Source organism: Mobula hypostoma, chromosome 6 (assembly GCF_963921235.1).
Source record: "Mobula hypostoma chromosome 6, sMobHyp1.1, whole genome shotgun sequence".
NCBI lineage: Eukaryota > Metazoa > Chordata > Chondrichthyes > Myliobatiformes > Myliobatidae > Mobula > Mobula hypostoma.
Genome location: NC_086102.1, coordinates 133,010,774 through 133,035,107, shown reverse-complemented (window position 1 = coordinate 133,035,107; position 24,334 = coordinate 133,010,774). Strand labels below are relative to the sequence as shown.

At 41.4% G+C, this 24,334-nt stretch overlaps 2 protein-coding genes across 2 annotated transcripts in view; both read left to right on the top strand.

Annotated features, from left to right (window-relative positions):
- Positions 1-10,425, top strand: part of mpp4b (MAGUK p55 scaffold protein 4b) — a 71,387-nt gene extending 60,962 nt beyond the window's left edge. The window contains exons 14-20 of the mRNA XM_063052557.1: positions 198-239; positions 1,076-1,246; positions 3,764-3,844; positions 4,517-4,610; positions 6,594-6,702; positions 9,235-9,369; positions 9,991-10,425. Of these exons, the coding sequence (XP_062908627.1) occupies positions 198-239; positions 1,076-1,246; positions 3,764-3,844; positions 4,517-4,610; positions 6,594-6,702; positions 9,235-9,369; positions 9,991-10,182 (824 nt within the window). The 3' untranslated portion in view covers positions 10,183-10,425. The remainder of the gene's footprint in view (positions 1-197; positions 240-1,075; positions 1,247-3,763; positions 3,845-4,516; positions 4,611-6,593; positions 6,703-9,234; positions 9,370-9,990) is intronic.
- Positions 10,426-10,652: 227 nt separating this feature from the next.
- The window catches only part of tmem237b (transmembrane protein 237b), a 48,980-nt gene continuing 35,298 nt past the window's right edge, over positions 10,653-24,334 (top strand). Inside the window, exons 1-2 of the mRNA XM_063052556.1 lie at positions 10,653-10,683; positions 15,772-16,013. Coding sequence (XP_062908626.1) covers positions 10,653-10,683; positions 15,772-16,013 — 273 coding nt within the window. The remainder of the gene's footprint in view (positions 10,684-15,771; positions 16,014-24,334) is intronic.

Genomic DNA, 24,334 nt, shown 5'->3' with positions numbered 1-24,334 from the left:
ATTAACATAGGACAACATCATGGGCTGAGCGGTCTGCACTGTGCTGTTCTATGTTCAGCGACCCACCCATCCTTGCCAAATCTTACTAGCTGCTGAGCTGTTATGGTTTACGTGATTCAAAATCTAATACAAAAGATTTACAAACTGAGTTAACAAGTGTTCTGTTTTGTTTCCTGGTGTTATCACCTGATGCACAGAGGATGCTGAGTTCAATGGATATAAACAAGGATTGTACATTGGTATGACACATCTCTGCTGCTTGCAGTTTCGAATATATTTTTCATTGTGCATCCCAACCCCTAGTTCCCTTCATTTGCTGCTGTAAAACTCCCTCCTTGGCAGGGGAACTAGGCTTATGCCCAACCATTATCGTTTCACTCCAGAACTGTCTTCAGCAATCAAGAGGTTCACCTCAAGGTCTCTTCCTACCATTTCCAACACAAACAATCCAAAATACTGCCAGGAACAGAGATCAAAAGTGTACGAGATATGGCTCAGTCAGTAGCATCTTAATTCCAAATTGAAAGTCAAAAGATTTAAAAACCACTCCGGACTTGACCTCAATATCTATACTATAATGCAGTACTGAAGAAGCATTGCAATGTCAAAGATCCCTTTTCTTGGATGACATGTTAAACCATGTAGACCTCCTCAGGTCTCATACGTTGAAGAAGCTAAATTGATCCTGGTGTGCTTGCCAGCATTTATCCCTCAAACAGACCACTTGGATGTGATTGCACTGCTGACTATGAAGGCTTGCTATACATAAATATGTTTAAACTGTACTTCATTGAATGTAAAGCACTTTGGTACATCATGAAAAACAGGAAATAAATGTGGGTTCTTCCACCAAAATCCCCTATCTATACCAAGACAAAGGACCTGTTCCCTCTATCTCACTCAATTTCCATTTAAAAACAAAGTTTCAGGCACTGAAGAACCAGTTGCCTTGTCTTGCCCAGGATGGAGATTTGTGGCACAAAGAGAATGGATTTGCATTTCAAATCTTAGTGTTTTTCTGAAGTTTCTTGCCCCTCCTGCATATTTACCAGTTGTCCTCTCAACCTCTCTCCAGCAGGATTCAGGAAGAGCATGCGACTCTGCCGCAGGAAATCGAAGAGCAGCCAACTACAATGCTCTGCGTGTTCCCCAAGCAACAGCTATATTAGCACGGTGTCACCCTATGAGGAGGTGGTGAGATACCAGCGAGGCCCCACCGACAAGCACAGGTTGATTGTCCTTGTGGGTGAGTAACAAATGAAACCCCCTGGTTTCCTTGGCTGCGTAAGTCTAGGGAAGACAACCTCCGGCCCCACCAAACTCCTGCGAGTGAGGTGCTCTCACACTCCAAACCCCAGTTTGTGTGGATGCTGTGTCATTTGCTACCCTGTTACAAATTAGTGCCATGAAATGACAGACAGTACACTGCATACGATTAAAAGATTATCTTTATAGTTCTTAATTTGACGAAAGGGTTAGTAAAGAAAAGAACAAAACAAAGGGTCCATTTTAATTTAACAGTCTAACATGCACAAGTTGGAGCTCACAGTTTCTCCATAGTCACTGATCCTCAATCAATCTCACCCCTGGCTTCATTGAATCACAGTCCCGCTCCAGGTCAAATCCTACGACCTCTTCTCTCCTGTGTCTTCCCTCTTCATCTCCTCTCGAACAACAGCTCCAAGCCCAACCTTAGTGTCCCTCACCAGAGAAACCTCCCCTTAAATCGACCATCCTAATTGGATGGTACACATCTCTTCTCATCTCTTACCTTTAGCAATAACCCAAACAAGCTGAAAACAGAACAGACTGCTAATTACAGAACTGCCAAAATGAAATACACACAGCATAGCAGTAAAAATCTGAACCAGGGCATTACACAAACAACTTAGATTAGGATCTTCCCAGTGAATCCCTTTGTGAACTCACTTTGTAAGGGGAATCTTCTCCCCATGAAAGTCCTGTAACCACAGAACTGTACAGCACAGGTACAGGCCTTTCGGCCCACAATGTCTGTGCCGTCAGTATTGCAAAGTTCAACTACACGGTTTTTCCCTTCAAAAATAGACTTTATTCTTGATTTAAAGATACATAAAAAGGAAGAAACAGTGCAAAATGCTTTTACATTTGTGGTTGTTAACAATCACTGGTGTAAACTTTAAGGAAAAATACAAATAAACAGAGTGCTGTTGCTTCTCATGTGGCTCACTGATGTGATGCCCTTTCATTGCTCAAGGAGTTTCCCCACCCAACTCTGCCCTTCTATATAGGGTGATGGAAGAAATCTATACAGTAGTCCTTCCCCACAGAGCTTTAGCACTGGCTTCAGCATGTACTCCCAACAGCCTGGACTGTACCAGTCTGCAGTATTCCTTTACAGACATCTTGATGCGCTAGAAGATCCTTCACAGAGCGCTTGATATCTGTCTTGACGTGTGTGTCCTTGGGACAGCCTGAAATCAGAGTCCCCTTTTATGCAACTGCTGGAGATGGACTGGGACACAAACCTTTGCATCCGTCTGCAAACCTTCTTAGCAAATCCAGAGTTTGCAAAGAAGTGGGCACCAGTCACTTCCCTACTACAGCTGTCCCAAGGACAGCATGCATTGGTGATGATACGTCGTGTATAGAGGAAGGTTGAGACTGGGAGGGCCCTTCTCACTGCCAACAAAGTGAGATCTTGGTGTTTGCTGGTCAGATCTGGTAAATAAGATATTCTGCCATATGGTTTGGTCCATTTGCTCAGGGGAAAGAACTAATAGAATTGATAGTGTACCTGTCCCACAGTGTCTGTGTTACATTCCATACTGACCACTGCCTGATCGACTTGTGATGAAAGGTGTTTCATTGGAAGAACTCTTCTAGAATGGACAGATAGTGCAGCAAAACCCAGCTGACTGGAATGTTTCATGGTAACGGGAACAGACCAGGGATAGGTAGAACCTCAGTGTGTAGTGACAGTTCGTACCAACCTACTTTAGATCCATATATGCCTGATGCAGCCACACACAAGGGTGATGAACAGGAAGAGGGCAACCTTTGGTACACTTTTGCCCTCATTCTCAGGAGATTTGTGCATCATGACCTATTAGACTTGTTTCACCTTCGACCTCAAGATAAACTGGAAGACATCCCAGTAGATTACCAAGACAGAGAAGTGGGGGCAGGCCATGTACAGCAGTCTTGAGCATATCGCACCTGATGACCAAATTCTGCCAAGTTATTGTCAGACAGTGTCATTTCCACAGATGCAGGTCTTACTTGACCTTTCCAATCAGCTCCTGCCAATTCTTCAAACCAAATCCCCGGCACCATCTGTGAAGGGGATGTTGGAACAGGCGGGCCAGTTGCCAAAGAACATTGTCTCACTCTTCCTGTGGTTTACATCTCAAACTAGTTCCACTCCTGGCTAGCTAGAATGAGAATGTATTGAAACATGAAGGTAATGGAGGGATTGAGGAAGGTGGTATGCTGGTACAATTGTGTATTGCCAAGTTTACACTTGTGAAACCTGCTCCTGGACAAGCAAAGCTGTCGCTATGGGATCAATGAAAGCTGAACCACGGGAAGGCAGACTCTCTGTGCTAACCATGGAGGAAGGAGTTTTGCCAGTTTTTGCAACTCTTCTGCCTAAACAAATATCAAATGTTCTCCCATAGCCTGGTTCCAAGTTTTAGAATCTAGCTAAAAGTGTTAGCCAGCTGGTGAGAATAACCTGTGATAAGTAAGATTCAGAGGGAAACTTTGTTTCTTAACTCTCCAGGACCCTCAGGTGTGGGAGTGAATGAACTCAGAAGAGCACTGATTGAGACCAACCCACATCTGTTCCAGAGTCCAGTACCACGTAAGTTTGATACTTTATGGGTAAGCAGATGCTGAGGTACATCACTCTGCATAAGATCTGCTTCCACTCTGAAAATCCCTGCTGTTACTTATCCAGTTTACAAGTGGAGCTTGATGTTGATGAAGGGTTGGGGCCAAGCGTGAACATTATAAATAACACAGTGATCACAAATCTAGTAATTTCACCTGATTTTCAACTACAAAATTTAATGGACACCTTTCTCTAAGACAGATTTCAGATTTCAAAAGGCGATATGTAGCCAAATAGTAACACCAGCAATATTCCCTGAAGGACAAACTCCCAGAGGGAATGAGATCTCAGTGGAAGGGTAGTGTCCTGTAAGAGAGGAAAGAGTGCCTACAGGGAAGTAGAATGCAAAGGGGGAGAAGGGAGAGCAGAGGTAGAATGTGGTGTTAACCTGTTGAGTTCTGGAGGAAACACAAGAGTTTCTGCAAATCCTGAATAACACACACAAGATGCTGGAGGATCTCAGCAGGTCAGGCAACATCTATGGCAATGAATAAACATACAATTTTTCAGGCTGAGACCCTTCATCAGGACTGGAAAGGAAGGGGAAAGGAGCCAGAACCAGTCCATACCAGCCTGTGTTTCTTGAATGTTGTTGTGGGGGTCCCATTCATCCCGATTACTCTCCCCTCTCTGTTCCGGTAGATACCACCAGGTCACCAATCAGCTATGAGGAAGATGGTCGGGAATATTACTTTGTTTCCAGGGAAACGTTCGAAGCCATGGCACTGAGTCACAGGTAGGTAGATATATCAGCTGTTTGAGTCAGAAGGGGTTAAATACAACAGCTTTATTTAAGCAATACTTCAGCAGTTCTATTGGGTAATGAAGAGCCAGCAGGACGAGATCTGGTCTGCATGAGGTAATAATGCCTCTGGAAGTGGTTCTCTTTCTGAACTACCCAAGATGATCAGTCATTGACTGTGAGGAGTGGCGTTGGCTAGACTGCTCATTCATTGCATCTAAAAGCAATAGAATGTCACTGACACGTGAGCGCCTCAGCTCAGTCTCCGGTCAAAAAATTTGCTTGAAGCATGGAGCAGTAAAACCAAGAGGAGAGGGATTTGGTGGAGCTTTGATACACTGAAAGCACAGCAAAGGTGGATAGGCGGGATGTGTGGTTTATGGCAGAGTAATTGTCTTTTGTAATGGTGCTTCCAGATTTAAGGACTCAGTCAAGTTTGCCTTCAGGTCTCCAATGAAGGCTGATGTGCACCAGGCTGTAAATCAATATCTAATTCAGGTCACCAGTTGCAGTGGGAAGGAATGGAGACATTTCCTATAGTGTGTGTTGGCTTGTAGGTCACACCAGAGTGATGGACTGAAGAACTAGCAGGGAAAATGTTTTAAGGGAGTAGCGAGAGAGAGATGAAGAATCCACCTGTCACTTTCCATGCTGCACAAGAACACAGATGATCTGTAAGTCTGGTCAGCCGCAGTCCAAGGAAAACCACACCATATTTCATAGTTTTTGAAATTGTCAACAGAAGTACCCACTGAGTCAATAACTGTGTGAGGTCTTTTAAAACTCGGATCTTAGCTTCAAAGTAGAAATGTAGGCAACTCCTCCACGGCTGTTGCTTTCTTTACCTCTGCCTCTGCTTCCTTCAGATAAAGCTTCTATGGCTCCTTCATCTGTCATAAATGATCTGCCTCAATGTCTCATTTTGAAGTAATTTGGTTCCATTGACTTGTAAATTCAAGTCGAGAGGATTATGGCCAAACCACAGAGGTTATTATAGATGACTGAGCTATTAATACCAAAATTTTGATTGTGAAAGCCATGTTTCTTGACAGCTAACATGATTGCCTCATCCTGAGCAAATATGCATTGCCAGAAATGACCTGAGAGATGGTCCTCAGAAACAAGAAACAGAAACTCTCTGTTCTCCATGGTTCTTACATCAGCTGCCTCTCCAACCATAGAAGATGTGCAAAGATACTGAACCACTTAAGTATCAGGTTAGCAATGAGAAATGCAATTGGCCTGCGTAAGTGATGCTTTATAAGTACATCCAGTAGCTGCCCAGCCTTGCAAACTGCAGAGGTGTCAGACCAAGAGAAGCAAGCAGATCTGGAGCATGACCACCAAGAGGTGGGCCCTGAACACCTACAGAAGTAAAAGGACAAGCGAAGATACCAGACTGACATTTTTCCCAACATTAGTAACCTCATCTCCCAGTGGAGACGAGAGGGCAAGCATCCTCTGAATAAATGGACTCCTTGAAAGTGTGTAAAATCTTAATTTCTCATACAAATCAAGACCAGCCAATATTACCACGGACTTAATAAACTAATAACAATCTAGGAGGGCCTCAAAGGGTCACCCATCTGAAATTTAATATTGTTTCTCTTCCAAGGGGTGTGGCCAGATTTTTCCAGATTTTCTGTTTTCATTTTAGATTTCTGTTTTTTTAATTTTTAATCATTGTGCTAATTAACCAATGCAAGGTACACAAAAGGGAAAAAAAAGTCCAGTTGTTTCCAACAACTGGATGTGATTGCTGCAGTGTCTTGATTTCTTGCACAAGCAATCACTTTTGACCAAAGCTTGATCAGCTTTTCCTGTCACTTTTGTTCCTACACTCAGAGCAGAGCTCCAAATGACTGGGGGAGGGGGTTCTGGTGGGGGGGGGTGCTGTGGGGGGGTTGTGCTGGTGGTGAGAGAGCATGAGCCGCTGTCATTCTGTTTGTGAAGTACAGTACCTCCTTCTGACCACAGGTTTCTGGAGCACGGAGAATACAAGGGCCATCTTTATGGCACCAGCAGGGAGGCTGTACGCTTGATTCTGGATTCAGGGTTAATTTGCGTAATAGACCTCGAACCACAGGTAAGTGTTTACCTACCAAAAGAAGAGAATGCTCTTCCTGGTCTGCTCTTCACAGTATGGTCAAATCTTGCCATAAATGCCTCCAGTTTCAAAGGCTACATGGTAGCTCATGTCCATTTAATAATAGTTTGACAATGAAATGCCCTATATTAGCCAACACCGTATTCAACAACCCCCAATCTTAATGGTTATGATAGGTGGCCTCATTTTTGTCACCAAAGTCCTATCTCAATCTTTTCATTTATTCTCCTGTAACCATTTAAATCAGAATCTTTTACTTTGTAAAGACTCAATCAACACACAAACAGGCCATGCTATTGACGGTAGAGTGGTGCAGCTCATGTACCTACAGCCTCACATCCAGCAGTCTGAGTTCAACCCTGAGCCCTGGTGCTGTCTGTGTTGAGTTTGCACATTCTCCCGGTAACCAGATGGGTTTCCTCCGGGAGCTCCGGTTTCCCGCGAAGATGTGAAGGTTGCTAGATGAAGTATCTCTAGTGTGTGGATGATCGGTTGACCTGGGGGGAAGTTTGTAAGAATGTAGGATTAGTGTAAATAGACAGTTGATGTGGACTTGATGGGCTGTAGATCCTTTTTCTTCAAGCTTATTTAGCTCCTTCAATTGGACCCCTCTCACTATTCTGCATCACGTCTAACTCTTCTTCAACTTACCAATCAGCTCAGAGATACGATGGATTCATTCTGGCATGTGAGGGGGCTACTCAACCCATTAGCTTCAGATCCTTGCAGGAAAGTCCTGCTTCCTTTCTTAATAGTCATGTAAATTATTTTATCTTAAATGCTTTTTCAAAGATCCTGACTGACTTGACTTCCACCACTCTACCAAGAAAGTGAGTGTTGGGATCTAACTATACACATACTCAACGATTCAGGAATAGCTTCGTCCCCTCTGCCATCTGATTTCTGAATGGACATTGAACCCATAAACACTATCTTAGTACTTTTTTCTCTCTTTTTGCACTATTATTTAATTTAACATGTGTATATATGTAATAATCTACAGTTTTTATGTTTCGCAATATATTGCTGCCACATAACAATAAATTTCATAACATATGCCATGATATTAAACCTGATTCCAAATAATTGTATGACTGGATGAAAAAATAGTTCTGTTTATGTGAATAGCAGTTTTGAAGTACTTGAATTTGTATATCTCAGTCTAAGACTTAACTCTGTTTAACTAATAATCATATTATTATAAGCTACTGACACCCAGCCAACACACTTTTCGTCCCTCTTCCCTCCGGGAGAAGGCTCAGGAGCTTGAAGACTCATACAGCCAGATTTGGGAACAGCTTCTTTCCAACTGTGATAAGACTGCTGAACGGATCCTGACTCGGATCTGGGCCGTACCCTCCAAATATGCGGACCTGCCTCTCGGTTTTTTTGCACTACCTTACTTTCCATTTTTCTATTTTCTATTCATGATTTATAATTTAGATTTTTGTATTTACTAATTTTTACTATTTTTAATATTTAATATTTGTAATCCAGGGAGCGGGAAGTGCAGAATCAAATATCGCTGTGATGATTGTATGTTCTAGTATCAATTGTTTGGCGACAATAAAGTATAAAGTATAAGTAAAAGTATACCAAAAGCTATGCAAACTCATCAACTTTGTATGTATTTGCATTATTGGAATTAACTTCCCTCAAATGAATCCATTTGTTGTATGAAAGAATGTAAACTACTATTTATATGTAGAGAAGTTCTGGAGTACTTCGAATTGTTCATCTCATTAGGGGAGAAGGACATTCACCGAGATACCAGCTGCTGAATTGTCTTGCTGAGTTCACTGTTTGGGTGCATGAAGGCTGGTTGAGTAAAATTCTCTACTGGACGAGTCAGAAGCTATACTTGGTGAAAGGGGTGTCAATGTAAGTTGAACTGGGTATGCTACAGTGAAACAGGCACAAAAGACAGATGCTAGAATCTGGAGCAGAACATAAAACACTGGAGGAACTCAGCAGGTCAGGTAGCATCTATGGAGGGAAATGGACATTCGCCATTTCAGGTCAAGACTCTTTGGCTAGACCAAAAGTTAGAGGGGAGATAGTCAGTATAAAAAGCTGGAGGGAAGAGGTAGAGCAACAGTTGGCTGGTGATAGATGGATCCAAGTGAGGGGAGGTAATAGACAAATGGCGGAGGGGAGAATAAGAATAGCACTAGGAGTCACTAACAGCACAGGAAGTGAGTACAAAATCACAGGACAGGTAAGTGTTATTGGTAAACACAAGAGATTCTGCAGATGCTGGAAATCCAGAGTAACGCACACAAAATGAGTCAGGCAGCATCTATAGAAAGGAATAAAGAATTGCCGTTCCAGTCTGATATGAAGGGTCTTAGCCAGGAACATTGAGTCATTATTCAGTTCCATACATGCTGCCTGACTTGCTGAGTCCTCTCAGCATTTTGTGTGTGCGTGTTAAATGTTACTGGTACAGTGTAGATTCACCAGTGCAGATTTACAGTATCCTGTCAAATGCCTTCATGTTTTTTTGCACAGAGAATTCCAGAGGCACGAACAAAGGAGCTAAAGCCCTTCATCATATTCATCAAACCTCCAAGCGTTAGGCGTCTCCAGCAGACTCGTGCACATAGCAGTATTATCACCGAGTATTGTGTCAACAGGTCTTTCAAGGTAAGTTAGCCCTAAGTACTTACCAATGCTATAAATAACCTCTTCCGTGTCATAATTCCAGCTCATTGGCACTGAATTATTACCTAGGATAAGGAAGTTCAGGGTTTTCAATGTATTTACAGGAATTTTGAACAAAGTTACAAAAAAGGAATCAAAAATATTAATCCAATCACAAACTAGAGAAAATCTGCAGAATCTGAAAATCCAAGCAACACACACAAAATGCTGGAGGTACTCAGCAGGCCAGGCAGCATCTATGGAAAAGAGTACAGTCAACGTCTCGGCCCAAAATGTTGACTGTACTCTTTTCCATAGATGCTGCCTGGCCTGGTGAGTACCTCCAGCATTTTGTGTGTGTTGCTCAAAAATATTAAGTAGGGCTTACTACTAAATTCAACAGCACTCAATGGAAGAGAGTTCTGGGTTTCCCAAATATGAAACATTAGTTCCCATCATCTATAACCCCACTCTACGCACTCTTTGGTTGCCTATTTATGTTACAGTCCTGCTCCCATCTCAGCACACTTTTCCCCATCACTGTCTCTCTGTGACATTTCTGTCTCCCCCAAAATCACTCTCTCTTTCTGTGCATCATTCGCTGATTTTTATTTTTGTGAACAGGAGGAAGATTTACAGGAGATGCAGGACGTATCTGAGAAGATGCTGAACTACTTTGGGCATTTGTTTGACTCTGTGATTGTGAATGATGAGCTTGAGGACACTCGCTTGCAACTACTTTCTGTTGTCAAAGAGGCACAGGCTGGTTCACACTGGGTGCCTGCAGCTTGGCTAAACTCAGACTCGGGCTCTTAATTCCTGTATCATGGGGCGTCAGAGACGGGTAACTTGCTTAGTGCGACCTAGTCTTGATATCCAACATATGCTGTTTGATGAGATAGTGTAATATGCGCACTACATGTAAACCTGAGCTGTACCTTACCCGGAACCACATAATATCTCTGTGTGGATGAGATTTGCTCTGCATCTAACCCATGCTTTTGTAGGATTGTTTGATTGATATTTACCCTGCATGAAATTAACGCTGGACCTAGCTGGGAATATTTGGTGGGCTAGTCTAGACAAGTTTTTCTCTGTATCTAACTTGTGCTTTTCTGAGCTTGGTTGTTATTGATACCTGCAGGTCAAATGGAAATCCTACAGAGCTGGGCAATTTTGTTCCAATGAGTGGCAAATTTGCTTCAGAAAAGTTATGTACAAAATCTAGGCATAGCACTCTTTTATGCTGTGAGCTATGTATACTGGGTGAGGAGTAGCACGTAGATATGCATCAATATTTCATGATGAATAATAAAGGTAATAAGCTCTTCTGAAGCTTCCAGCCAGGTACTGGTATCGATTTTAACTGACATTTTGATGACAAGCTCTGCCATCTTCATCAGGGACGATGCCTGGGGCATGTCTAGTCCAGTGGTATATGTACTCCCATCATCCATCCCTCGATTGGTTAGTCCTCATCCAATCAGGTTTCTGCTGTGGCACCTTCCTTACAATCAAATTCCAGTTCTTACTTAGAGTGAGACCTTCATTTTTATTAAAATCCTTTTTCTCTAGTTTTATTTCAGTGGCTTCCTTCACCAGGTGGTCCCAAAAGCCACTGGCACAGCTCAGTAGTTTTGTGCTATCAAAGTCAATCCTGTGGCCTTTGCGAATACAATGTTCTGCTACCGCTGATCTCTCTGGGTAACCCAAATGGATACACTTCCTGTGCTCATTGTGGGTTTCCACCATGCCAATATACGCTGCTCTGCATTCACAGAGAATCCTATAAGCTCCAGCCGTCCTGAGACCCAGGTCATCTTTGACCTGCATAAGCTGTGATTTGAGCTTGTAAACAAGGTGGGACAGCGGAAACCAGATTGGATGAGGACTAACCAATCAGGAGAGACAGATGACAGGGGGTATAAATACCACCGGACGAGACATGTCCAGACATCATCCCTGATGCAGATGGCAGAGTTTGTCATCGAAACATCAATTAAAATCGATACCTGTACACGGCTGGAAGCCTGGGAAGAATTTATTCATCATATATACTAAGAGAGCACTAGATTCTTTTTCAATCAAAGTAACGATTGTTGGGTTTCACTTTATTAGTTGTCTGTTTCATTTGATATGAACTATAGAATTTAGTTCTTCATACATGCTCTAATTTTTCCAAATTCAAGTTCAATCTATTTTCCAGCTTCCTCCTCTCCTGTTCTAAAGCTGCCAATTCTTGCCTGAACTGATGAAATGGGAAAGATGGGAACGAGGTTAAGACATTAAACAAAATAATTGCTTCAGCAATGCTCCTGATATTGGATGTAGCAGCAAAACTAATCCAAAATCTAGACAAAACAATTGCTACTAGCCTGCAGCGGCCGCAGGGTTGTTATTCTTGCACAGTGCACCCTCGGCTCCAATGAAATGATTGTTCCAAGGAGTCAAATCCTTTATTCCAATCACTTATTAGCAATTAGTGAACATACAATCTTGAAGCACTATTCAGTGGCCAGCAAAGATATGACCTCAGCCAGTCCCGAGCCACAATCTGCCACGAAATAAGCAAGAAAACATTTTCATTGCTTTCACCATGCCCCTACTCATGTGACTAGTCACCATAATAAACTTGCAACACCGAATACATGGCTCCAATATTGCATTCAATTGGTGAATTCAATCAGTTGGCGCTTCTTGGGGAGGTTGGGGTGGGGGGGGGGAAGTGTTGTGCATTTAAAATCAGGTTACTGTGGAGCGGAAGTGATCCCATACTTCTGGCTGCCTCAGGAAATTTGTCTCCTCATACTTAAACTGGATTTTCATTCAGCATACTGTAGTTCAAAGTAAATTCATTATCAAAGTATGTATTTGGTAACATATTGTACCTTAAGATTTAATTTCTTCCATGCATTTATAGCAAAAAGAATTAAAATAGAATTTTACAAAGAAACTACACATAGACAATTTATACTGACAAAAAATTAAGTACAAAAGAAGAGAAACTGTGCAAATAAAAATAATACTGAGAATATGAGTTGTAAAGAGTCCTATAAGATTTTCTTTTCAACATAAAATTATACGGTGATGTTCAACTCCCAAAATATGCAAAATATGTCTGGCAGAGAATTTTTCACACTTACTCTTAACTCACACAACAGCCAGGTATTATTAACCCAGTTGAAGTGGCTGAGGCTGGTACTTTCACAATATTTAAGAAGCAGCGAGACAAACACTTGAATCGCCAAGGCACAGAAGGCTACAGACCAGGATCAGAATTGGGTTCATTATCACTGTCTTATGCGATATGAAATATTTTGTTAAGTGGCAGCAGTACAAGTGCAAAGACATAACATTTCTAGAAATTACAAAGTAAATTGTGCAAAAAACAGGAATAATGTGGTGGTGTTCGTGAACCATTCGAAAATCCAATGGTGGAGGGGAAGAAGCTGTCTCTAAATCACTGAGTGTGGGTCTTCAGGCTCCTGTATCTCCTCCCTGATGGTAGTAATGAGAGGAGGGCATGTCCTGGAATGTGATTGTCCTAAATGATTCACAGAATTCCTCATATTACATGAAAGAAAAATTGCAATGATGGGCAAGTACAACCCAGTCTCAATCTGTCGAAGTTACACAAGGATGGGTCTATACCAACACTCATATTTGTGTTGTGTCGACCCAATTTCTCCTTCCAGCTGTATAGTAAGTTGCAAGGCCAGCACGTGCAATTTAAAATTGAATGCTACTGAAGGGAATGTGCAAACCAAATACACATGAAACTTCAGGTTCGGGTAATTATTGGGTGGATGTGCTCCTGCTTATCACTTTGGTTTACTCCATCTTAAATTATTACTGTTATAAATGAGCATGACCTCAAATACAAATCCTTGAGTTCAGGGTACTCATCCTCAAACTTTAATCCACATAGACTGAAGTACATAACTCCCAGTCAGACATTACTATCATTACAGTACTTTATAACAGCCAGCTCTCACATGATGTACTAATTCCAGGCACTACAGTACTAGTCCCCATTTGTTAGTGCTATTCCAAGTAGTATGGTGCACTATTTACCCGATTAATATTCTATATAATTTTTATATTGTTAATGTGCTCCATAATTACACTATGTTAACCCAATTGTTACAGTATAGTAGCTTCCAATTTTTGCAGTTTATCATTCTGAAAGATTATAGTACGGTAACCTGTGTTAATACCCAATTATCAGAATTTTGTTCCCCTAATCATTATTATATCAAAATACAGAACATTACTTTTAATTCAGGGTTGTAATTGACCAATGCCATTAAGCAAGCAGTCCATAAACCCCAGGTTGGAAACCACTGTTTTAATTTATTCAATGCTAACCCCCCCCCCGCCCCAAGTTATTACAGTACTTTGTTTCTTTCTATTAAAAATTGTATTATCCTTAAAAATATTTACATTATCCTCCAGTAAGTAAAGATCCTAATGCTGTTAATCACAATTATTATACTATATTTCCCACTCATTATTAAATAATCAGCTAATTTTAATATATTAATCATTTATTGCAGAATGTTACCTTCCATTCTGATGTCATGAGTCTACTCTGATTTGCAGTATTTCACTATTTCATGATCATAATATATTATGATACATGATTACTAAATATTATCCTATTTATCAATATTAAATCCATTTATTACAATATGTTAATTATTCACTTGTTTGGATTATTTCTCAATGATAATTTTTACTATTACAAAGCATTTTTGCCAATTAGTCTTCCAGTGGTTGCGAGTTTTCAAAATGATAGGTTGATAAGTTAATCTTCCAGTTACAGAACATCATTCCAACTATAAAGAGAACAGTTCCTTCTATGATTACAGTATACTTATCTCCAATGATTAAAGAACACCAATGATCTATGATTACAGTACAGTCAGAGGCCTATGACCACTGTACAATAATTCTCCAATGATTATATGAATGTTTACTCCCTAAATGGTTAAGAATAGTTTATCACAAACAAGATAAAATCTGCAGATGCTGGAAATCCAAGCACACACACAAAATGCTGCAGGAACTCAGCAGGCTAGGCAGCATCTATGGAGAAAAGTACAGTTGACATTTAGGGCTGAGACCCTTCAGCAAGGAGACCTACCAAAACGTAGACTGTACTTTTTCCCAAGGATAGTGTCGTGGTTTCTCGTTTCTCACAAACGACAAGGAGACGCAGAAAACCCGTCAAGATGTTTCAAACTTTAATTTGCAAATCAAAGTTGAGACAATCAGAAAGCTAGTAGCTGACTGCCCGTCGAGGCTTGTACACAGCATTTTTTATAGCAATTTTCCTATCTTAGCTACATTATCATATCCAATCGGCCTGTGATTACATATCATCAATATATCCACTCTCAACTTTCCACTATTGTTTTATTCCCCAACTTAATTATGTCCTAGTTTACATTTTAGACCATATGTCTTCTCATCCCTAACCACAGTTATTTCTTAATTGGTCTTGCATTGACATACTACCACATATTTTATCATCCTACCTGCCACCGTTATCTTTCTACTTGGTTTCATTCTCGTTTTCTTCATGAATTGATAGTGAACAGGTCAAAAGTCGTGGCTACATAGTGAATACCTTCTAATGAGCTAACAGTGGTTACATAGAGAATATTGAAGAGAATACAATGTGTGCATTTGAGTAAATACTGTAATACATAGAAAATACAATGTGTGCATTTGAGTAAATACTGTAACATATAGAAAATACAATGTGTGCATTTGCATTTTCCAATAATAGTTTATTGCTCAGTTATAACATTAATCTCAATATGATTACATTAAGTTAAACCACCATTGATGACCTCACATTGATCATCCACTAGACTGGAGTTAACCTCTGGGATAAATGAGAAACTACACTGCCCAAAACCAGGGTCACCCCAACTTCAGTCACTGTGTTGCAGAGCACATTTGGAGACCAAGGCCGTGTCATTTGCATGGCACAATTCACATTCCCAAAAAAGACACTCCAAGCTGTCATGGCAAGAGATTACCAGATTGCTGGAGGAAGATTCAAAGATCTCAACCCTTCATTAAAAAAAAACACATTTAGGACCTCGAATTCATACCGCAGGAGCAGACGGAGGATAAATCTAAACAGGAGGATTATACTGTCTTTAAATGACCCAGTCGAGTCTATCTGCCCCACCTGTGACAGTCTGCAGGACCCACATTGGGCTCACTTGCCACCTCAGAACTGGAGTGGATACAAGTCATCCTCGATTTTCTTCTGCACAAGGGCTGTCCATAATTAGAGTGTGTGATTTGTAATTGGGACGGAATATGACTCCAACAAATTAAATCGCTCCTTTTTGCCATAAAACTTGCGCTGGAGCTTCACCCCGGCAGTGTTTTCAGGTGAAGAACCCACGGTCAACATTTGCGAGAGCCGCCGGCAAAGGCCATCAATCACAGTCAGGACCCCGCCCATCCTGACAACGAAAACCAATCAGCGGTTCCGAGCCCGCCCTCTCCCGAAGACTGACGCGAGCTCAGGTGACCCCGGATGTAGATGTGTGGCAGGCGTTGACCCTAGATGTTTGGGGTGCTGCAGCAACGGGACGGGCGAGATGGAGCGTGATCAGGAGGAGGTAAACTGGAGAGAACCGCGGGCGGACAGGACGTGCCACGGGAGGTCGTCTGAGCTGGGTTGGTTGAGAAGAATGCTCTTGGACTCAGGACTTGAGTACACTGGGAGGGGGATAAGACACACGAAATGCCGGAGGAACTCAGCAGGTCAGGCAGCATCTGTGGAGGGAGAAGGACAGTCAACTTTTCGGGACTTCATCAGGACTGGAAAAGAAGTGGGCAGAAAGCAGACTAAAGGGGTAGGGGGAAAGGGAGGAGCACAGACTGACAGGTGAGAGGCGAGGAGCAAGATAGGTGGGAGAAAAGAAAGACAATTATACGAGAAGCTACGAGGTGATAGGTAGAAAAGACAGAGGACTGAGAAAGAACAATCTGACAGGAGATGACTGTAGACCATGGAATTCAGAAAGAAATAATGGGCAGATCTTGACAGCAGGATAGGGGAAGAGAGGGATGGGAGGGACTTTAGAATGAAGAAAGTAAAAGGGAGGGAGAAAAGCAGAGGGGTGTGATTACTGGAGGTTAGAGAAATTGATGTTGATGCTGTCAGGTTGGGGGCTATCAAGATAGAATAAGAGGTTTTTCTCCAGCCTGCATTTGGCCTCATTGTGTTATTAGAGGAGACTGTGGCTAGACCCTGTGAGAATGGGAAGTGAAATTGAAATAGATGGCCATTGGGAGATTGTGGCTGTTGTGGCAGACACAGTGATGGTGCTTAACTTTGGGTATCATTAATATAGTGGAGTATGCACTGGGAGTGCCAGATGCAACAAATAACACTTGTCAGGCTCACAGGTATTTTGCTGCCTCATCTTTAAGGACTATTTAGGGCCCTGAATGCTGATGGGGCAGGAAGTGTAGGGCAGGTATTGAACTTTGCACAGTTGCAGGGTTGAAACACTGGTTGTTCATTTCCTTCCATTGTTTCTGCCTGACCTTCTGAGTTCCTTCAGCATTGTGTGTGTTGCTCTAGATTTCCAGTATCTGTTGAATCTCTTGTTACACTGGAAGGCTCACTAAGTCTTTGGCTACAAGCTAAAGCAGCTGCTCGACCTCAGTACCCTGAAGTGAGAGGATGTGTCTTTTTTTTTTGGTTTTGGTGCCCTGGGCTGAAGGTGTAATATGTAGATAAAGTTTACTGTTGGTCTGTCCCCAACTACAATTGGATAGGGATTGAATGGCCAGTGGAGACACTAGGCAGACTGCAGATACTAGAATCTGGAGCTGGAGAAGTTCAGCAGATCAAGCGGCATGTGTGGAAGCCGAGAGATGGTTGGGACCCTGCTTCTGAACAGAGAGTATAGAGGGGAGATAGCCAATATATACCGATGAGAGAAAGGAGGAAGGCAAGGGCTGGGAGATGATGGGCAGAACAAGATAAGGTGGGCAAGTGGTAGAGAGAGGAGGAGAGTGGATTTGGGAGACAGCAGCTGGTGGGAGATCAGTTTAGAAAGTGGAAAAGGGGGTAGATGGAGCCAGTAACCTGGAGCTAAGGTTAAAATGGCTTCTCTCTCTGACATAGGGCAATAGGAATCAAGATACTGCTTTTGATCTCAGTGCCCCAGGGATTGTACAGTGGGGATAATGGTCCTGTAGTTGGTCCTTGTAGTCTGGTGGTGATGGTGAATGGTGGAAAGGTACATTAACTGTTAGGGGACCTGATTGCTCAGATGTTTTGTTGCAGTGTTATTTACTTTCACAACTTGTTAATGTTGTAGGTGGAGCACACTGTCGTACAGCCCAACTGTAGGCCCACCAGCATCCTGTTTCTTTAATTCTTTGCATAGGACCCAATACTCTTTTGTTCCATGGGAAGTGAATCCTTATCAGGCTTCTGCCTAGCATTTCTTGGCTCCAAATCTCAAATGGCACTTCCTTGCCCTGCCAGTCAGTCACAGGCAAAGCCCACCCAATGTTGACAGCATTTACAAGGAGTGCTGCCACATGAAAGGGCCCCCGCCATCCAGGCCATGCACTCTCTCATCGCTACCACCAAGTGGGGAGTGTAGGAGCCTTGGCTCCCCAACACCACTTTCAAGAATAGTTATTGCCCTATAACCATCAGGCTCCTGAACCAGTATGAATAACTTCACTCACCTCAACTAACCTGATTCCACAGCTTACAGACTCACTTTCAAAGACTGTACAGCTCATGTTCTCAATATTATTTGTTTATCCATGATTTGTCTTTTGCACAGTAGTTGTTTGTCAGTCTTTTTGTTTATGTATAGTTTTCTTAAATTCTTTTGTATTTTTTATTTTCCTGTAAGTGCCTCCGAAAAATGAATCTCAAGGTTGTGTATGGTGACCCTCAGGCACTTTGGTTTTTGACTTTGGGAATCTAAGGGTTTATTAGCAGTTCACCCTACTGAAACTGTATGTGCTTGGTGTGAGGGAACTATTTAACTCATTTTTGTGACCAATATATGCATTCACATTAATTGGCTGCACTTAGCAGACCATCAATATTTTTCTACACTTGTCCTCTGAACATCATGATTTCTTACACAATTGAATCATCTCCTGTAAAGTTAGGTTTTATTATTAAAAGTTAAAATAAATTCTGTGCAAGAGCCGTGGCCCTGGGTTAACTTGTAATGTATTCTCAAAGCTGGACCGATTGCTACCTCAGATGTTAACTGGCACCTTTTAATATAATGGAATGATCTGCTGAAATGGGTCAACCATCAGTGGAAAAGCTGGGAGAGCAACTGCTTGTATGAAGATGCTGTTGACACAGAACAGCCGAAAAGAAGGCAGATCAACCTGCTGAGTTTCCACCAGCCCCTTTGAGAGATATCTAATTGATTTTCTGCTGTTTTATCTCCCCATAACCCTCTTTTTTTCTCTCCTTGACAAGGAAGATCCTGAAACCCAAGTTTTTGTCTGCATCTTCAAGCTTATTCAGTCCAATTCGGTCTTTGTTCAATGTACAGCAGGGGTCACTACATCACAGACAGGGGCAGATTTCTTAATGCCAGCAACGTTGAGGGTAAACTGAATCAACTGCGGCCCTAATTTCAATGAGCTAATGGCATCACAGAGGAGATAATGTCATTAAATTACTGGCTACCAGTGTCTGGGGCTGAATTGATAGTCAGGAATGTGTGTTTAAACCCATAGTATTATTGGAGCAATGAAATTAATCACAAATTCTGGAATCAGTAATGGTGACCATAAAACTTCAGGATTGTTCACTATAAAAGGAAACTTACTGTCTTTAGCTGGTTAGGGCCACATATCATTGTAGATCCACAGTAATGAAATCTTAGCTGCCCTTTGAAATCCCATTGAAGGACAATTCAGGTTGGGCCTTAAATCCACATTTTAACTGTTGGAAAAAATGATAAAAATTATTGGTAATTCACACAGTTTCATTGCCGACTAATCTGTAGTGAAAGATGAATTAAATCTTAAGTTGATTTTGTTAAGTAAATTAATTTGTTTGCGTTATAACATTGGATGGATTTCAGAGCTGCAACAGGTGTGGGGTGCTGGGACGAGGTATTTGTAGTGTTGATTCTCTCCTCATGCTCTTCATATGTCGTCTTCCATAAGCAAGGATCACAATTCTCATGCCAGTTCGAATAGCGAGAGCTTAGCAACGTGTCGCATTTTATTTTCAGCCACAAGGTTTCAAAATCCCTTTGTCGCTGATTGCTTTCACATGGAACAGTCCCCCAGCTAATCCCACAGGCCAAATGTTTCCAGTAGGTGGATTTAGTTGTGGATTAGTTCGAGGTACTGTAGCTGCCAACCACTCGCTGAGACTTGCAAATCACAGGCACCATGAAGAAAAAGCAAGTGGTGAGGAACTGCTATTCATTTGGGATCTAATGAGAAGGAGCTGTCTAGATGCTGGGAATATACAGAAATACCTGCAGCATTGGGGCAAAAAATGATTAAGGTATCAGTGAGCGTGTGAAATATTTCCTTTCATAGAACTGTATTTCTCAGTGAAGACAGGAATCAGACAAAGCTGCACCAGGAGCCATCCAGAAACAACCATTCAAATTCCCCTCTGTCGTTGAGGAGCCATCAGTGTAAAGAATCAGATCTTTGGTAGGGTAATAACCAACAGGACTCTGTCAGTCTGCATGTTCTTGAGTTAAGACTGCCATTATGTGTTTCTTGTTGACATAGAGTACAGGGTAAATGTATCAGAGATTCTTAATGCAAATGTAGTACACAATGCCGCCTTTAAAGTTTGAAATGTTATTAGTTGTTCTTCATTCTAAGAGTCACAGGGTCGTTTGAGCACTTGCTGCCCTTCAACAGATTGTTGAGTGGTTGAGCAATAGTTGATGGATCTGCCACTAGCTTGTCAATATTTTGATTAGCAATGATTTCATCTTCAGCCCTGCGTGTCTTCACTTCCTTGGTCTTTATTGAAGCAAGCTGTTGCATAGCTGTTAATCTTATTGTTTCATTGCTGTTATCCTCACTTGAGTTGCTAGGGGATGCTGTAGAGTCCATGTCGTATCCATCCTGTAATTCTTCGGAGTTCAGGTGATGGCGCTGTATTGGGAGACTGTCCCATGTAGGCTTTAATTCTGTGGAGTTTTAATGATGTTGCTGTTTTCAGGGGCGGTTCACTGTAGGGAATGTGCACCAGAGGCAGAGCGCTAGCATCGCCAAAGTGTCACTGACAGGACTGCCCACTTGAGGTCCCGGCTGCGATTTCTTACATTGCTTTAGTTTGTTTCTGAGCCTCGTACCATGCACTTCAATTGAATTGTTGTGTTGTTCTTTTGCTCATTCGGTTAATGCAAAGATTTGCTCTTTAGGCTTTTTACTGTCTCTATGATGCTATTTTTCTAGTTTATTGCAAGTTTCACATTTCTTTCGGTTAGTAAAAACTTTACTGACCTCGTTAATTCATTCATTCACTTGCATATTTGATCAAACTGACCACGTGGTCTTATCTCCAAATCAATAGCAGCCATTCCAGGTTTCTCCTGTCCCTCAAGTATTCCCTGGATTTTGAATTTTGTATCATTTTCATTTGGTGCATAAATTTTCATAAAAGTCCATAATTCAGAAAAAAGTTGACAATGTATAACCACATATCTCCCCGTAGAATCAGTTATTACATTTTGTATTCTAATTGGTAATGTTTTATTGATCAAAATTGCTACTCCCCTCGCTTTTGAATTAAATGAAGCCGCAACAACACTTCCCACCCAATCTCTCTTTAGTTTCTGATGTTCTGTTTCTGTTAGGTGCGTTTCCTGTAAAAAAGCTAAATCTATCTTCATTTTTTTAATATGTGTTAAGATTCTTTTTCTTTTCACTGGTCCATTAAGCCTATTAACATTAAAACTCAAAAAATTCAATAAATTAGTCATTATTCTTAACAAAGTTACTCCAATCTAAAACATTACTTATCTTCTCAACTCTCATAGTTCCTTGGGGAATCTCTTTAAACTTCACCATGTTGCTATGTGTTTCCCCCCCCCCAACCTTCCAGGCAAAAAGAAAAGATAGAAAGAATACAAAAAAAGAAAAAACAAAATACCCCCTCACTAATGTTGTGAATGAAAAAATACACAACACTACCCCCCTCCATTTTACGGGTCGTGGCAAAAGCCACGCTTGCACACATGATTAGCGTAGCAATCGATCAGTGCTTCTTCCAGCTCCCCCGCAACAAAAAAAAATTATATATATATAGGCAAAATTAATGTTACTATTCCCAACTAATATTCCTCCAGTTTTAACCTTTCTTACCCCCCTCATATAATTAATGATATATTTATACATTCATCCAGCTTCAAAAATCCAACAAGTCCATTCTTTAACCCAATCTTCATCTTCAATCTATCTCACTCCCCTGGATTTGTTCTTGTATCTGGTGAATATTCAGAGAATCTCGCACAAACTGCTCTGTTTTCTGGTAGTCATCAAAAAATCTTTTTTCTCCACCAGGCAAAAAAATCTTCAAGGTTGCAGGATAACGCAGTATAAATTGATAACCATGATCCCATAGGGTTTTTTTCACTGGATTAAATTTCTTCCTTCTCTTCAAAAGTTCATAACTTATATCAGGGTAGAAAAAAAAATTTTGTTCCCTTTAATTATCAATGGCCCTTTTCTATCCTTGGCAGCTCGAGCAGCTGCCTGTAGAATCCTTTCCTTGTCTTGAAATCTTAAGAATTTTATTAAAATCGATCGTGGATATTGGTCATCTTTTGGTTTTGGTCTTAGAGCTCTATGTGCCCGCTCAATTTCAATTGGTCGAACCTCCTCTCCCATTTGCAAAACATCCGGGATCCATTTTTGAAAAAATTCTATTGGTTTTTCTCCCTCCGTACCTTCTTTAAGACCAACAATTTTAATATTATTACGTCTACTGAAATTTTCCAACATGTCCACTTTCTCCAAGAGTCGATTTCTTTCCAAGTTCCAGACAAGCAAATCATTTTCTGTTTTTTCCACTCTATCATTCATATGCCCCATTGCTCCTTCCATCTTTTGAAGCTTCTTATCCATTTTGTCCTGTCTTTCCATAACTTTATTATAGCACATCTTCGTACCTCTAAGCTCTTCTCTTACTTTTCTTAGTTCAGCCGTTAATTGCAATATAGCCTCTCTTATGTCTCTATCATTTCCTTTACTTCCAATCGCTTCCAATTCTTCCTCCTCTTCTTCATCTGTGTTCTCTGCAGAATCCAATTCTGACTCTGAGTCATTTTCAATTGCAGTGGCTGTCGGTTCTTGTAGTTTGCGTTGTGTCGATTTGCGCATGCGCTCTTCTTTGCGCATGCGCATTTCCGGTGCCTTCTTCGAAGAACCCGTTACCACCGCCATTGCTCCCTGTTCTACCGAAGGAGATCCAACCTGAGTCCGAGGCTCCATCGTTGCAGTAGGCCCTTTTTTCTTCCCCCCTCACAGCTGCTTCGCAACAGCAGACGACTTTTGCTGTGGTTTAGGAGGCATATCGTAAAGTAGTCTTACAAAGTTTATAAATAGTTTTCAGAAAATATTTATTAACTTTGTTTAAACGGTACTTTACTGATTTGTTGCGGGAGAGCTGGATTTACACGTCTCAATCCCACGTCATCACGTGATGCCCCCCCCCGCATATACATATTATGATTTCTAGGAGGCATATTAAACTGTTACATGCATATAAGAGCTACTTGAAATACAAGCAGATAATTAGTTGTTAAACCGCGAAGAAAATAACAATTAGACAGTGTAATCTAAGAATTTAACAGTCAGATCCAACTGCAATGTCCTCAGCCCCCAGTCGGCTTCCTGTCCACTCACAACTGCATGGCCAGATTCTGCTTAACTTCATCAACAACCTTGTAGATGATACCACCATAGAAGGCTGTATATTGAATGGCGGCGACTCAGGAGTACAGGAGAAAGAAAACTGAGTGACCTGGTGTATGACAGCATTCGTTCTGCACTGTCAACAGAACAAATTCGCTAGTCACTGGCTTCAGGAGGTTGGGTATGTAAACAGTGCTAAAGTTGAGATGATCAAAAAATCCAAGTTCATAGAAGTGAACATCACCAATAGCCTGAAGTGGTCAACCACATAAATGCTATGGCCAAGAAAGTTTAAAGTTTCCTTTTTGAGTGTTTTCAGATAAGAGGATGATTTTTTTTTAAAAGGGGTGTGTTCGGCAATTTTTGTCAAACAAATATTATTTTTGAAGGATTTTCAAATGAAAATCCTTCAAAACATATGAAGCATATCAACTCCTGCCTGAGAAATGAATTAGATGTGCTCCAATTTGCCTATCAGCACATTGGCTTATTCCCGCTCATTGGCTCTTCATTGAACCTCTGAACATCTGGACAGCAAAGATGCATACATCAGAATTCTCTTTATCAACTACAGCCTGGCATTCAATACTATCGTCCCCTGAAAACTAATCAAAGCTCAAGACGTTGCCATAATACGTCCTTGTGCAATTGGATTCTTGATTTCCTCACTTGTAGAGCCCAGTCAGTTTGGATTGGCAACAACATCTCCTCCACAGTCTCCATCTGTACAGGTGAATCTCAAGGCTGTGTGCTTTAACTCTCCGCACTACCTGCTTTACACTTTTGACTGTGGCTAAGCACAGCTCCAATGCCATATTTAGGTTTGCTGATGACACCACTGTGGTGGGCCGAATCAAATCTGGTGATGAAGCAGCATATAGGAAGGAGATTGAGTAGTGCCACAACAACAACCTCTTACTCAATGTTGGCAAGATCAAGGAACTGGTTATTGACTACAGGAGGAGGAAACTAGAGGTCTATGAGCCAGTCCTCATTGGGGGTTCAGAGATGGAGAGGGTCAGCAACTTTAAATTCCTCGGTG